Source organism: Asparagus officinalis, chromosome 3 (assembly GCF_001876935.1).
Source record: "Asparagus officinalis chromosome 3, Aspof.V1, whole genome shotgun sequence".
In the NCBI taxonomy this organism is placed as follows: Eukaryota; Viridiplantae; Streptophyta; class Magnoliopsida; order Asparagales; family Asparagaceae; genus Asparagus; species Asparagus officinalis.
This window is the reverse complement of record NC_033796.1, coordinates 36,066,874-36,081,038: the sequence shown is the minus strand read 5'-3', so window position 1 is coordinate 36,081,038 and position 14,165 is coordinate 36,066,874. Positions and strand designations below refer to the sequence as shown.

Sequence of the window (14,165 nt, the reverse complement as noted above, 5' to 3'; positions counted from 1 at the left end):
GCTAAGCATCAAGGGTATTCTCCATCCTGAATTTATCTGATATTATAGTGAGATTTTGGTAGGACGTAGACCCGAAATTATTTGTAAGTGAAGGCTCTGCTAACGATTCAGCTGTCTTTGAGAGGGGATCCCCTCCTATGTGGAAGGTGTCCCAATGTATGTAAAGACACTAATTTTGTGCTGCCTTCTACGGTGTGGCTAGACTTGAACTCGGGTTGGTTGTCTAATTGTAGTTGAACTTACCAAGATTTTCATCACACTCTAGGAAAAAAGTCTATGGCTTTGAAGCTGGGGTGTGGTACAATGATTAAGGTGAAAAAAAACAAGTACAAATATCAATTTGAATATTAAGCCCCGGTATGAACGTCGAAACAGTCTCTTAGCTAGAGGAGAAAAAAAGTTTTTGAGTCTAGACTTTAGCATAGGTCTAAGAGCCTGATTGGTTAATCTCAAAATTGGACTAGTTTCAAACCTGATCCAATTTTGAGGAGAATTCTGATTGGAGAAAATCGAAACAACGCTAGTCAAGTTTTTCTTAGCCCAAATATGGGTGTCTAAATTGATTCTATTTTGAACCACATCCCTCTCGTTTTATAATAAAATTCGTTTAATATAAAACTGGACCATAACTAATTCTGATTCAAATTCATACAATATGGCAAATAGAGCCTAATATTAGGGTTGGGTGTGGGTTGGATCGACCTGCGGGATGACCTAACCTAGCCCGTCATGTAGTGGGTCTGACCCGACCCAACCCATGATATACCAATGTCATGGGCCGGACCGAGTCCTGCCCTAGATCCGGGGTTAGAGAAGTAGATTCGGCCCACGCCCGATCGGGCCCATGCTTGACCCCGTCCGGTCCTTAGCCATATTTTTTTGTTAGGCTAGCTATTTTTTAAACATTTGGGTCTGCAGCTAGTTACCAACAAAGCCAAAATATCATAGCTCTCTGACTCGTGCGCCTTACAAAGTAGCGATCTTTAAGCTCGCTATTGTCTGGTTAGAAGGATTAAAAAGTTTAATACAAGGTTAAAAATAATTCAATATAAGTTTAAATTACTAAAAAATAAATTAGGAATAAATTTATAATTATAAATATAAGTTTAGTATAATTATAAAGATAAAAAATAGAAAATTAGTTAGACGAAAAACCGAAGGGCCGTAGCCCGCACCTAGGCGGATCGTGGGATGGACTGGGTTTTAGATCCGGACTCGGGATCGGAAAGATATAACCGGCCCATTCTAACCCGACCAGGCCCGAGTTAGGCCCGACCCGACCTTGAGCCTGATGAGCTGGGTCACGGGCCTGAGCAGGGCGGGCCTACGCCCGTTCCTACATAATAATATTAGAGCTCGTTTGTTTGTATTATTTGGAGAGAGAAAGCTTGTCAAAGTTATGAAAAAATCAGAATTTTGACGGACTTTCACCCTCCAAAAATTATGTCAAAACGGGCCCTTAGAGTAGATCCATCCTACTTTAATGGTTTATTGTATCATAATGATGTAAAGGATGATGGGAAATTTCACCACGCTGTACTTGAACTCTACAGTTTACCTCATGATTATGTGAAGAGTAACACATGCACTCAGCATTCATGATAAAAGAAAATCAAGATATAGCATTTTCGCCCAAATGATCCACACGAAAAAAATAAAACCAACCGTCCAGATGTGCTAGTCAAACTTAGGGGTCCAACTTTGAGGTGTAGATAACCGATCCCACAAAAGATATCCGATCTTATCCAAAAGCTTGTTGCTCGGCGTTGACTAACGCCAACTATTCAGTGCGGACACCGGACAAACAATTGACGGCGTCTTGTCTCCCTTCACCTGGCGACACGTGGCACGAGGTCCGACGCACGTGGCGGGGCCCATCGAGCGGACAGCTGGAGTTGCATCGACAAGGGTAAAGTTTCGTACGTAGACGTATGGGAGTTAGACACGTGTCGAGAAGGGAGCAAGGACACTGAGGGGAGGCACGAGGGGAGAACAGCTAAGCATGGGAGTTGCGCTGGACAATATGCAGCTCAGTTCCCTAGAAACTATACTACCCTGCGGAAATACCAAGGTTTCGTGTAATCTTTTACATACACCCCTATTAAAAAGTGTATTTGAATAATTTTGTCACTTTTATAAAAGAGTTTGTTATGCAATTATCTAACACTAAACATGCTTCTCCCACCTTTACTTTTTTAAGCCACAACTTATTTAATTCTTCTTAGATATTGATTCTTCAATACAAGTGCCTAACATTATTCTCTCTTTCTCTTATCTCTTTGTAGTTCATTAGGCTCTTGTAAAGCCATAAATTTCCTAATGTTTACCATGCTATTTTTGCAGATGTGGGTCAAACTTGCAAATTTTAAAGAAAAACAGGAGGGACACAATAGTTTTTAAATGATATATATAGGAAAAATCGTAAATATGAAGAAGGGAAAAATATATCTTTTAAGAAGATGGGGTAATAATTTCCATCTCTAACTTTCTCTAACTATGAAGATTATATAGTGCAAATAATGCATGCCATAAATCGGAGGGATCATTTCCTTCTTCTTTCTGACCAAAAAATATTAGATGCTTTAATTAAGTTAAAAGGTCAAAAATCCAATTTATCACTCATAATAAATTCTATAAGAAGATCGGCTATCACCCCTAAGGCGAAATATTAATCATCAAAAAATAAAAAAATTCAATTGACAAAAGATTTAGAACCACTTGCAGTGGTTTAGTCACATAAAATGTCAATTGCAAACGTTATAATTCATAAATTTAATTCTAATTACAATTTGAAGTATTCTTTTTGTTTTTTTTAACCGACATTTTTTCATAAAAATTAAGTTGTACACAAGCATATTGTATGCACATTGATTTTACAAAGAAAATGGACCACCTAGGTAATTGTAGTTGACAAAGACTATAAATATAGCATAACATCTATGATTGTGAAGCAGTTTTTTTATTGAAATAAACTATGTTTATAGTCACAATTTTCTAAATGGTGATAAATTTAACAAATATATTTAGAGATATTAGTCAAAGAAATATAGAGAATGAAATTGTTCTTATTTAAGCACAAATCCAATTATTAACTTACTATTAAACTATATTTGATAATTACAACAAAGATTGTTTTTTCCCGGGTAAACGAGGGAGTAAAAAACTAATAAAGAATTTCTCTCAATTTTGCTCTTTATTTAGGACAAATTTTCAAAACCAACCTATTTGGACTTTTATTCCCAAAAAAAGACCCGTTTCACATTTATTTAGAGAAACCGACCTGGTTTCAGCCTCAGCTCTGAAACCAGGTCGGTTTTTGAAAAAAACTCTCCGAAACTTCACTGGAGTTGAACTCCCGTGAAGTTTTTTGAACTACGAAACTTCACGGGAGTTCAACTCCCGTGAAGTTTCGGAGAGTTTTTTTCAAAAACCGACCTGGTTTCAGCACTGAGGCTGAAACCAGGTCGGTTTTTGCAATTATTTTTGAATGGGGTCGTTTTTTGGGAATAAAAGTCCAAATAGGTTGGTTTAGAAAATTTGTCCTCTTTATTTACTTCTCAAAGTTGCCCGTGCAAGTACCAACATATTTGGGCCTGTTCTGCAAAAAATGAACAAGAGTGGTACTTTTGTACTAAAAGGTACATAAACTACGCCCAGACCTTATCCTTTCCGTCTCCCAAGGGGTGCATTTCACAAAAGAACAGGAGTGACTTTATCAATCTCCTGATATTTCAGAAAGTTGAGAAGAGATGGGAGAAGTTTACATTTTAATTATATTAATAGATCACTCTCTCTATATAAAGACCTTGTCTTCATCCTTCCTCTTGCTAGAAAAAATCTCTATTTTCCCCTTGAGAATCTATACCTCAAGGTAAGAATTTCTCTGGCTTTTAACCCATAATTTGTCGAATTTTCTTTTCTTTTCTATGCACCAAAAGATCTTGGTCACTTCAAGTTTTTCTGTTTATTTGATGGGAAAGTGGAGTTTTTCTTGACAATTTCTCTTGTTCTTTTAATTCAACTACACTCGTCTGTTTACTTAAATGACACAAGGATCCCACTGTTTTCACAAAACTGCAGCAAATTCTTCATAAAATTTTTCATATTTGGGGAAAGCAATCCTTAGTCCTCTACTTCCTCCACAAGGAAAGCTTCATCTCGTCTAAAACAAGCCAAAGATTCAAATTTTCCGTCAAATTTGCAATTTTTCCGGATACCCATTTCAGTTCTCTACCTAACTTGACTAGAGAAAACAAATTTGACTTCGATTTGCTCACTAAATGTCCTCAAAATCCTACTCAAACCTGCTTGAATTGGCCTCAGGGCAGTCCCCATCAATGAACAGAATTACCCGCCGTCTCCCTCGAGTCATGACGGTCTCCGGCATAATCTCTGATGCTGAATCCAACTCCGATTCTGAGACTGAATCTATCGACTCTCCTTGTTCCCCTCGCCCTCGAACCATCGTCGTTGCCAATCACCTCCCCATTCGATCCCATCGAGGCCCCGATGGCTGGACCTTCAAACTAGACCATGATTCCCTCCTACTCCAACTGAAAGAGTCAGTCTCATCCATGGAGTTCATCTTCATTGGCTGTCTTCGTGAAGAAATCCCCGTCTCGGACCAAGAAGAAGTTGCCCAGACCCTTCTTGATTCCTTCAACTCCGTGCCCGTGTTCCTTCCTGGTGATCTGTACACCAGATTCTATCATGGGTTCTGCAAGAACCACCTTTGGCCTTTGTTCCACTCTCTCCTCCCATTGTCCTCTACTAGATTCGATCGAACTTTGTTCCAATCTTATGTCTCGGTCAACAAGATCTTCGCGGATAAGATCCTTGAGGTCATCAATCCCGATCACGATTTCGTTTGGGTTCATGATTATCACCTCATGATCCTTCCCACGTTCCTCAGGAAGAGATTTAATAGGGTGAAGCTCGGGTTTTTCCTTCATTCACCATTCCCATCATCCGAGATTTATAAGACTCTGCCTGTTCGAGAGGAGATCCTGAGGGCGCTCCTCAATTCGGATTTGATTGGGTTTCATACGTTCGATTATGCTCGGCATTTCCTTTCATGCTGTAGTAGAATGCTTGGATTGACTTATGAGAGCAAGAGAGGGTATATTGGATTGGAGTATTATGGTCGAACTGTTACAATCAAGATTTTGCCCGTTGGTATTCATAACGGGCAGCTTCAATCTGTTTTGAGATTACCCGAGACTGAATCGAAGGTTACCGAGCTCATCAAGCAGTTCTCTGATAAGGGGAAAGTTTTAATTTTGGGCGTCGATGACATGGATATTTTCAAAGGAATCAACCTGAAACTTCTCGCAATGGAGCAACTTTTAGTAGAGCATCCAGAGTGGCGTGGAAAAGCAGTATTAGTTCAAATTGCTAATCCAGCAAGAGGAAAGGGAAAGGAAATCAAAGAAGTTCAAGCTGAGAGCTATGCTATGGCGAAAAGAATCAATGAGGCCTTTGGGCAGCCGGGATATGAACCCGTAGTTCTCATAGATAAACCACTTCAATTCTACGAAAGAATGGCATATTATGTAATGGCTGAATGTTGCTTGGTGACAGCGGTAAGAGATGGAATGAATTTGATTCCATATGAGTACATCATTGCCCGGCAAGGGAATGAGGAACTGGATAAAATCTTAGGTTTAGGTTTATCAAAGCCAAAGAAGAGTATGCTCGTTGTTTCAGAATTTATTGGCTGCTCACCTTCTCTCAGTGGAGCAATTCGGGTCAATCCATGGAACATTGAGGCTGTGGCTGATGCAATGGACTATGCGTTGGACATGGCTGAGCCTGAGAAGCAACTGAGACATGAAAAACATTATCGATACGTTAGTACTCATGATGTTGGCTATTGGGCAAAGAGTTTCTTGCAGGATTTGGAGAGGACTTGCCGAGATCACAGTAGTAGGAGGAGTTGGGGAATTGGGTTTGGATTGAGCTTTCGAGTTGTTGCTCTTGATACGAGCTTTAGAAAGCTTTCAATGGAGCATATTGTTTCGGCTTATAGGAGGACGAAGATAAGAGCGATTCTTTTGGATTATGATGGAACTCTCATGCCACAGACTTCCATAGACAAGAGTCCTAGCTCTAAGTCCATTGAAATCCTGAATAGCTTGTGTAGAGATCAGAATAATTTGGTGTTTATTGTTAGTGCAAGAAGCAAGAGGACTCTGAATGAATGGTTTTCTCCTTGTGAGAATCTTGGGATGGCGGGAGAACATGGATGCTTTCTTAGGTAATTGGTTCTTATTTCCTTGTTATGTGCTACATTATACATTTCTCTAGTATAACAAGTTTTATCTTCATATGATGGAATAGTTTCCGAGTTTCCTTTTGCCGGGTGCTTGGTGTTCTAAATTGAAACACTGTACTTATTTTATTCCACAGAGAAATTAATTAGGAACTTCAGTATTTGGTATTTTACTAACATCTTCAAGTACTTTTTTCTTTGAAATGTTGAAGTTGCTCTCCAGGTAAATTTAATTTTTTCTTAGTATTTTCTCTAACCATAACATGATTAAACAACTGAATTGATGTTGTAAGTTTGAGAACTCTAATAGCTGACTAGAAAAGTAAAACAGCCTCATCTATCTACTTTATTGTTTGAGGATGATTTGGGATTTTTACTTCGAGATTTTAACTTCAATTTTAATGCCTCTATCCTTATCTTGTATGACATGAGGTCTAAACCAAGGCATAAGGAATTCTGAAGTGTTGTTTGAATGAATGGGTTCTATGTTCTTTTTAGTCTTTTTTAATTCTGTTTCTAATTTTTATCACCGTCACATTTATTAATCACCCTTTACTGTTCAAAACTCAACTACATGTTAGTTTCAAATTTTAGTTCACTTCAGTTTATTGAACTGTATATAGATGCTCTGCTTTAATTAATTTGATGGAAGTAACTTGGCAACTTCTGGTTTCAGGTGGAAGAGGGATGAGGAGTGGGAGACTTGTGTTCCTGGATCTGATTGCAGCTGGAAACAGATCGCAGAGCCTGTGATGAAGTTATACACTGAAACAACTGACGGTTCCACCATCGAAGAAAAGGAGACTGCCCTTGTTTGGTGCTATGAGGATGCTGATCCCGATTTTGGCTCTTGCCAGGCCAAAGAGCTCCTTGATCACCTCGAGAGTGTACTTGCTAATGAGCCTGTTTCTGTGAAGAGTGGTTCCCATATCGTGGAGGTTAAGCCACAGGTATGAATTTTGATGTGGTTTTCTTATCCTAGAGAAGCATTTGATGAAATTATGAAAAAGGAAAGGGCATAGAGAAATTAGAGAAAATGACTTGTTTTAGTTTCTCAGTCTGAGAATGGTACTTTTTTCCTTTTGTGAACAATCAATGGTAGGAAAAATCTATTAACGTTTCTTTGCCATGCTTTTATTGGAAACAAATGCAACCTTAAGGACTATAGACCTTACAGAAAAATCATATGTAACTCATATGCTTTGTGTTAAAATTGTTGTATTAAGTTTTGAAATTTTAGGTGTCTCCTTATCTTTTGATTCCATCAACTTAAAAATACCGGCAATGTAATCAACTTAAACAAGAGTTACTTGTTGGTATTATGATTGTTATTAGAAACCTGTTCATGGTTGGAATGTGGAAAGTAGACGGGAAACCCTTTTTTTTTTGAGAATTATGGGAAACATGTTAGATAAATGTAACTTAAAAGTGTTCACTCCCATTGAGGGCATTGACATACAATGCTTCTCTATTTGATACAAAACAGTACACACCTATTTGTTTCGATAAGTCATATGAATTTTGAACAGAAATACAAACGGCTTCCTTACTTATCCGAGATTAAAAAATTTCAGATCTGATTTAAAACAACATTTTTAGGCTTCTAAAACTGTTTTAACTTTTAAACCCACATACGATGCGTATAAGAACTTATTTGTTAAAATAGAAACTGCATTATGCACAACTCGAGTTTGAAGAGACTGCTTAACAATTTTTTTTCATTATTCTTGTTTCTATAGGGTGTAAGCAAGGGCCTTGTAGCTGAACGCTTGCTCTCAACCATGAAAGAAAGGGATCAAGTCCCTGACTTTGTGCTCTGCATTGGAGATGATCGATCCGATGAGGACATGTTCGAGGTTATAAGCACGGCCATCACTGGGCCTTCTCTGACTCCAACAACCGAGGTTTTTGCATGCACGGTCGGTAGGAAACCAAGCAAGGCTAAATATTATCTCGATGATACAGCTGAGATTGTTAGATTGATGCAAGGTTTGGCTTCAGTCTCCGAGCAATCACTTGGAAGCTCAGACTAAGAGGCCGTATCGAGTGTTAGGTTCATGTTGTAGTGTAGGCAGAGCTTTTTCATCTTGATTTCCTAGGTTTTTGAGATTGTATATAAGACTTGTTGTGTAATTGTTGTGTATATATGGATACTTTTGAGGCCATTGTTGTCTTGAAAATTATGAACAAGCATTTGGTTGTTTTACTTGCTAACTGGGCCTTTTAGATTTGATGCGAGATACTGGGCTCTTTCAGGTAGAACCTTGATGGTATCTACTACAAATGGGATACCGTCAACGGTTACAAGCATAGCTCAAACGCAATTTATGTGGTTTGAATCCAAGATTTCTTGAAATTGGTTTTTCTGATTTCATCTTTGAAGTTTTTTTTTTATTCATGTACCAAAACTCCATACGAATGTTGAAAGGAGTTTGGTTTGAAAGTTGCTATTTTAAATGAATGCTACCAGCCTTCAAGGCTCAACATTAGTCTTCTGCCTGCATAATCTTGTGTCGTATTTGGGTAAGGTGTGATTTGGATTGTGCTGGGCTTACTTGCGATGAACCGTGTGTGCATATTTGTTAGGATATCTTATGGTGGATTCCTGTGAAATGAATACCTGTATATAACTAATAGCGTCTTATGCTATAAAAGCATCTTTTTTAAGCACTTATCAGTTTAGTGAAGAGGTAATAGCCGACAGTGAGTTGACGAAACAGGAAAGTATTAGGTTTTCTTCAACTTTCTATATGCATTTCAAAATAAATATCAAGAAGATGAAAAGGTTCTCCAAATATAAACAGGTAGGGTGTGAACTTGGAGGGAAGCTAACCAAATAATTACCAAATAATTCATTAATTTTTCGTCTAACTATTCTGTTATATTCAAATTGATAGTTTATTTAACAATAAGTAAATAATATTTAGTATTCGACTCATATACGAATAGAATTTAATGAGGTGTATATTCGAGTCGTTTGTTGATCATCAAACGGTCGTTTAAAGTTTCATCCCTCATAACGGTTTTTCACACATATACCCCTCAAAATTTTTATATTTATAAAATTACCCTCCAAATCTTGGTATTTGCAAAATTACACCCCACCCACCTTCCAAAATTCTCTCACATTGATTTTTTTATCCCCTTCACTTAACAATTTTAGTTTTTAAATGAAAAATTACTGCGAATCTATTGAAAACTTTAACATTGCATTGTTTAAAAACCAACATCATTAACTTGGAAAGTTAGAAAGACCCAATATGCTTGTTTTGAGGAGTAGTTTTACAAATACTAAGGTTTGAGTGGTAATTTTGTAAATATTGAAGATTTTAGGGGTATATATGTAAAAGCCCAAATTTATATCATTGTATACATGATATTATGTTTGATCATATTATGTTTTATCCATTTACATTTTGTAATTGAGGTTCTATGCTAATTTTGACAAACGCATTGTATTGTATTAGTTCGTAAGCAAAATTTCTTTAACCAAATCAAAGTATTTTTTTAATTGCATAGCTTAATATTAATAAACTGAAAATTATTGATCCAATAAATATATATATTCATATTCGATAAATACTCATAAATATTTGAAAAGTATTTGTGTTCGAATTTGTATTTGAAGAAATTAAGAGAATGATACATGCAGTGTAGAGCAGAGCTTTTTTTTATCTTGATTTTTTAAGTTTTAGATTGTATATAAGAGCTGTTGTGTTATTGACATGTATATAAGGCCATGCTCTGGAATATTCGAAAATAGGTCTTCTCATATTTTCCTAGCTCTAGAATATTGGGGGGGAAATGTTTTTTGTCTCAACTCTGTGGTCACAAAATAAACAACCATCTTTAACCATCACACCTCTCGAATAAAGATTTAACCTCGTGAGGAAAATATTGTGACAGAATCTTCAAAGTAATAACTTAATTTTTTGGAGGAACTTTGAGAGATCATAAATTTATCCAAGCATCATTTTATGACCCAGACTCCAACAATCTTTTATCCTTGATACCTAAATTTTCCAGTGAATAAATAATTGGTATTTAATATAGGGAAAATTGTATCAATTTCCTAAAAGTAATATCTTCATGTGTTGCAGCTCTTTCACTTTTCGCCCATGTGGTTCAGCTCCAAGAAGTGTGACATCTTGTGCTGCAACCCTCTTTTAGTAATTATTACCAGCCAACTAAGCATAGAGAGAGAATAAAAAGTACAAAACCCCAAAATGCCCTTATCTCTTTCATGTTAGGTCTATTTAGAACTAACATGAACTCCAAATAGAAATAACATGAACTTTTATTAGAACTAATTTAATTCCTTTTAAGTCTAATTTAAATCATGTTATGTCTAATTTAACTTATTTTAAGTCTAATTTAATTGGACTTAACAAGAAATTAGACTTAAAAAAATTAAATTAGACTTAACATGATTTAAATTAGACTTAAAAAGAATTTAATATGATTAAAATTAGACTTAAAATTTCGTGCTAGGTCTAATAAAAGTTCGTGTTAGGTCTAATTGTCATGTTAGGTCTAATAAAAATTCGTGTTAGGTCTAATAAAAGTTTGTGTTAGGTCTAATTTCATGTTAGGTCTAATAAAAGTTCATGTTAGTTAAGTCTAATTTAAATCATGTTATGTCTAATTTAACTTATTTTAAGTCTAATTTAATTGGACTTAACAAGAAATTAGACTTAAAAAAATTAAATTAGACTTAACATGATTTAAATTAGACTTAAAAAGAATTTAATATGATTAAAATTAGACTTAAAATTTCGTGCTAGGTCTAATAAAAGTTCGTGTTAGGTCTAATTGTCATGTTAGGTCTAATAAAAATTCGTGTTAGGTCTAATAAAAGTTTGTGTTAGGTCTAATTTCATGTTAGGTCTAATAAAAGTTCATGTTAGGTCTAATTGGAGTTCATGTTAGTTCTATTTCGTGTTCGTGTTAGTTCTAACTCTTGTTAGTTCTAATTCATGTTAGTTCTATTTCGTGTTCATGTTAGTTCTAACTCAGTTCGTGTTAGTTCTAATTCATGAATTAGAACTAATACGAACCGTAGGCGTTAAAAATTATCTATAGGTTCCCACACGCAGCTCGAGATAAAGCGAAGATGACAAACGTCATCATCTGAGTTAGATGAGATTATCCGATACCGTAAAGAAGCAAACGAGCGCATGAAGCGAATCAGTGAAGCGTACGAGTCAACGAAACATGCGGATGCGCAATACGATAGGAAGAACACAAGCCTGGAGGCTTCGGCATGTTGGGACAAACCCAAGGCCCAATAGAGCATGATCGCAGCAATAGTAGAGCAAAAATGGAGATAAAAATTAGACACACAGATTTACGTGGTTCGGCACTTGATTGCCTACGTCCACGGGTAAAGATAGAAGAATCCACTATGAGGAGAAAAACTCTGGAGTTATAAAATCTCTCTCTTTACAAGGAGAAACTCTCTCTATTTTTTCTCTCTCACTCTTCTATATAAGAAGTTGTTTCTGGGATGATTTTTTCCTTAAGCATTTGAAGCCTATTTATAGGATTTTGAAAAATACTATGCATAATAAAATATTAATATTTTACTATGCTGTGGGACCCGTCATTTTTGTTTTCTTTTTCCTCTTCAAACTTTGCTGCTGCTTCTTTCGGTGATTTGAAGTGAGGTGGGGCCCGCTCCAATTAATTGTCAACATTTGAGGCTGAGGCTGCATGCTGACACGGCACACGCGAGTCACCTCAGAATTCCTCGGCCTCTTGGCCGAGCCACCTCGAGATGGCTCGCACTTCCAACTCCCCGAGGACGTGTTTTACTTCAATTTTAATGCCTCTATCCTTATCTTGTATGACATGAGGTCAAAACCAAGGCATACGGAATTCTGAAGTGTTGTTCGAATGAATGGGTTCTATGTTCTTTTTTAGTCTTTTTTAATTCTGTTTCTAATTTTTATGACCGTCACATTTAGTAATCACCCTTTACTGTTCAAAACTCAACTATGTGTTAGTTTCAAATTTTAGTTCACTTCAGTTTATTGAACTGTATATAGATGCTCTGCTGTAATTAAATTGACGGAAGTAACTTGGCAACTTCTGGTTTCAGGTGGAAGAGGGATGAGGAGTGGGAGACTTAACATGATAAACATGTAATGATTAATTCAGCAATAAAAAAGATTTCCAACGCAAACAAAACTGAGTTAGAACTAACACGAACACGAAATAGATCTAACATGAACTCTAATTAGACCTAACACGAACTCTAACTAGACCTAACACGAACTTTTATTAGGCCTAACTTAAAATTAGACTTAACACGAACTTAAAATTAGACTTAACACGAACTTTTATTAGAACTAACACGAACTTTTATTAGACCTAACACGAAATTAGACTTAACACGAATTTTTATTAGACATAACATGAAATTAGACTTAACATGAACTTTTATTAGACCTAACACGAAATTTTAAGTCTAATTTTAATCATGTTAAATTCCTTTTAAGTCTAATTTAAATCATGTTACATCTAATTTAAAATTTTAAGTCTAATTTCATGTTAAGTCCAATTAAATTATACTTAAAATAAGTTGAATTTGACATAGCAGGATTTAAATTAGACTAAAAAATTAAATTAGTTCTAATAAGAGTTCGTGTTAATTCTAATTAGAGTTCATGTTAGTTCTAATAAGAGTTCATGTTAATTCCAAATAGACCTAACATGAAAGAGATAAGGGTATTTTGGGGTTTTGTACTTTTTATCCTCTCTCTCTATGCTAAGTTGGTGGGCAATAATTGATAAAAGAGGGCTGCAGCACAAGATTTCACACTTCTTGGGGATGAACCACATGAGAAAAAAAGTAAAGGGGTTGCAACACATGAAGATATTGTTTTTGGGGGCATTGACATAATTTTCCCTTTAATATAACTTCTGTTAGCTACCAAATAAATAATTGATATTTTCTCTAATGAAAGAAAATGCTGCTAAATACTAATACATAAGTTTTTTTTTGAGGGGAATATACTAATATACTTAAGTTGAAAGACGATAAAATATTATTGATTATTATGAGCGAGTTACATACCATTTGCCCCCAAGTCCCCAAGAAATTAGTACGCGGTGATCGATTAATCTTTTTCCACCCACAAGAAAACGAGAAGATAAAGAGACATAAAAGAAAAAGGAAAGGAAAAAAGAGAAAAAAAAAAATCAGGTAACTTCTCGTCTCCTCCACCAAGCGCATTGTCTCTTCTAATTTCTTCTTATTCTTTTCTCACAGTTATCTCTTGGGTACAATCACATTGATTGGTAAATTTCTTCCTTTGTTTTCTCCCTTTTTAATAATAGCATAAATTCCTGTATGTGTGACGGGTTCTATTGAAAACTATGTTACATTGTTTACACCAATTTTTTGTCCATAAGTTTACTTAAAATTTGCCATATTTTTTGCTACATATAATTTAGGTCTCAAAGCAAATTGCTGACATATCCTTCCTATTTTTCTTGTAAAAGCATAAACCACTAATTTATGGTCATTGATGCATATATAGATCTGTAGGTAAGTTGCTTAGTCTTTAAAACAACCATGTGAAGGCTCCTGCGCGCATAGTTTCACATATTATGATCAAGACAAAATAAGAATCACACTGGATCAAATCAAAACATAAGCAAAGCATATTCAAACATTGGCCCAGAATCTTAATAGTCTGACCTCTCATTTGCGAAGGATAGAAGGAGGAGACGGCTACTTGCTTACTAATGCTTGACGAAATAATAACATGATTATTCCCTTACAGTTCACCATTATGCCAACTTTTAGGTTTTGCGCTGACATGTTAAGTTAATATTTACATTCCTAGAGGTGAGCTGTTGTTTGTTTGGTGTCCTCTTCTGCATCTAC

The 14,165-nt window shown here is 35.9% G+C and overlaps 1 protein-coding gene across 1 annotated transcript; it reads left to right on the top strand.

The window, feature by feature from the left end:
- Window positions 3,767-8,485, top strand: LOC109833789 (alpha,alpha-trehalose-phosphate synthase [UDP-forming] 6-like). Its single transcript, XM_020401605.1, has 3 exons — window positions 3,767-6,256; window positions 6,948-7,221; window positions 8,011-8,485. The coding sequence occupies exons 1-3, from the start codon at window positions 4,281-4,283 to the stop codon at window positions 8,302-8,304; spliced, it is 2,544 nt and encodes an 847-aa protein (XP_020257194.1). The 5' UTR covers window positions 3,767-4,280; the 3' UTR covers window positions 8,305-8,485.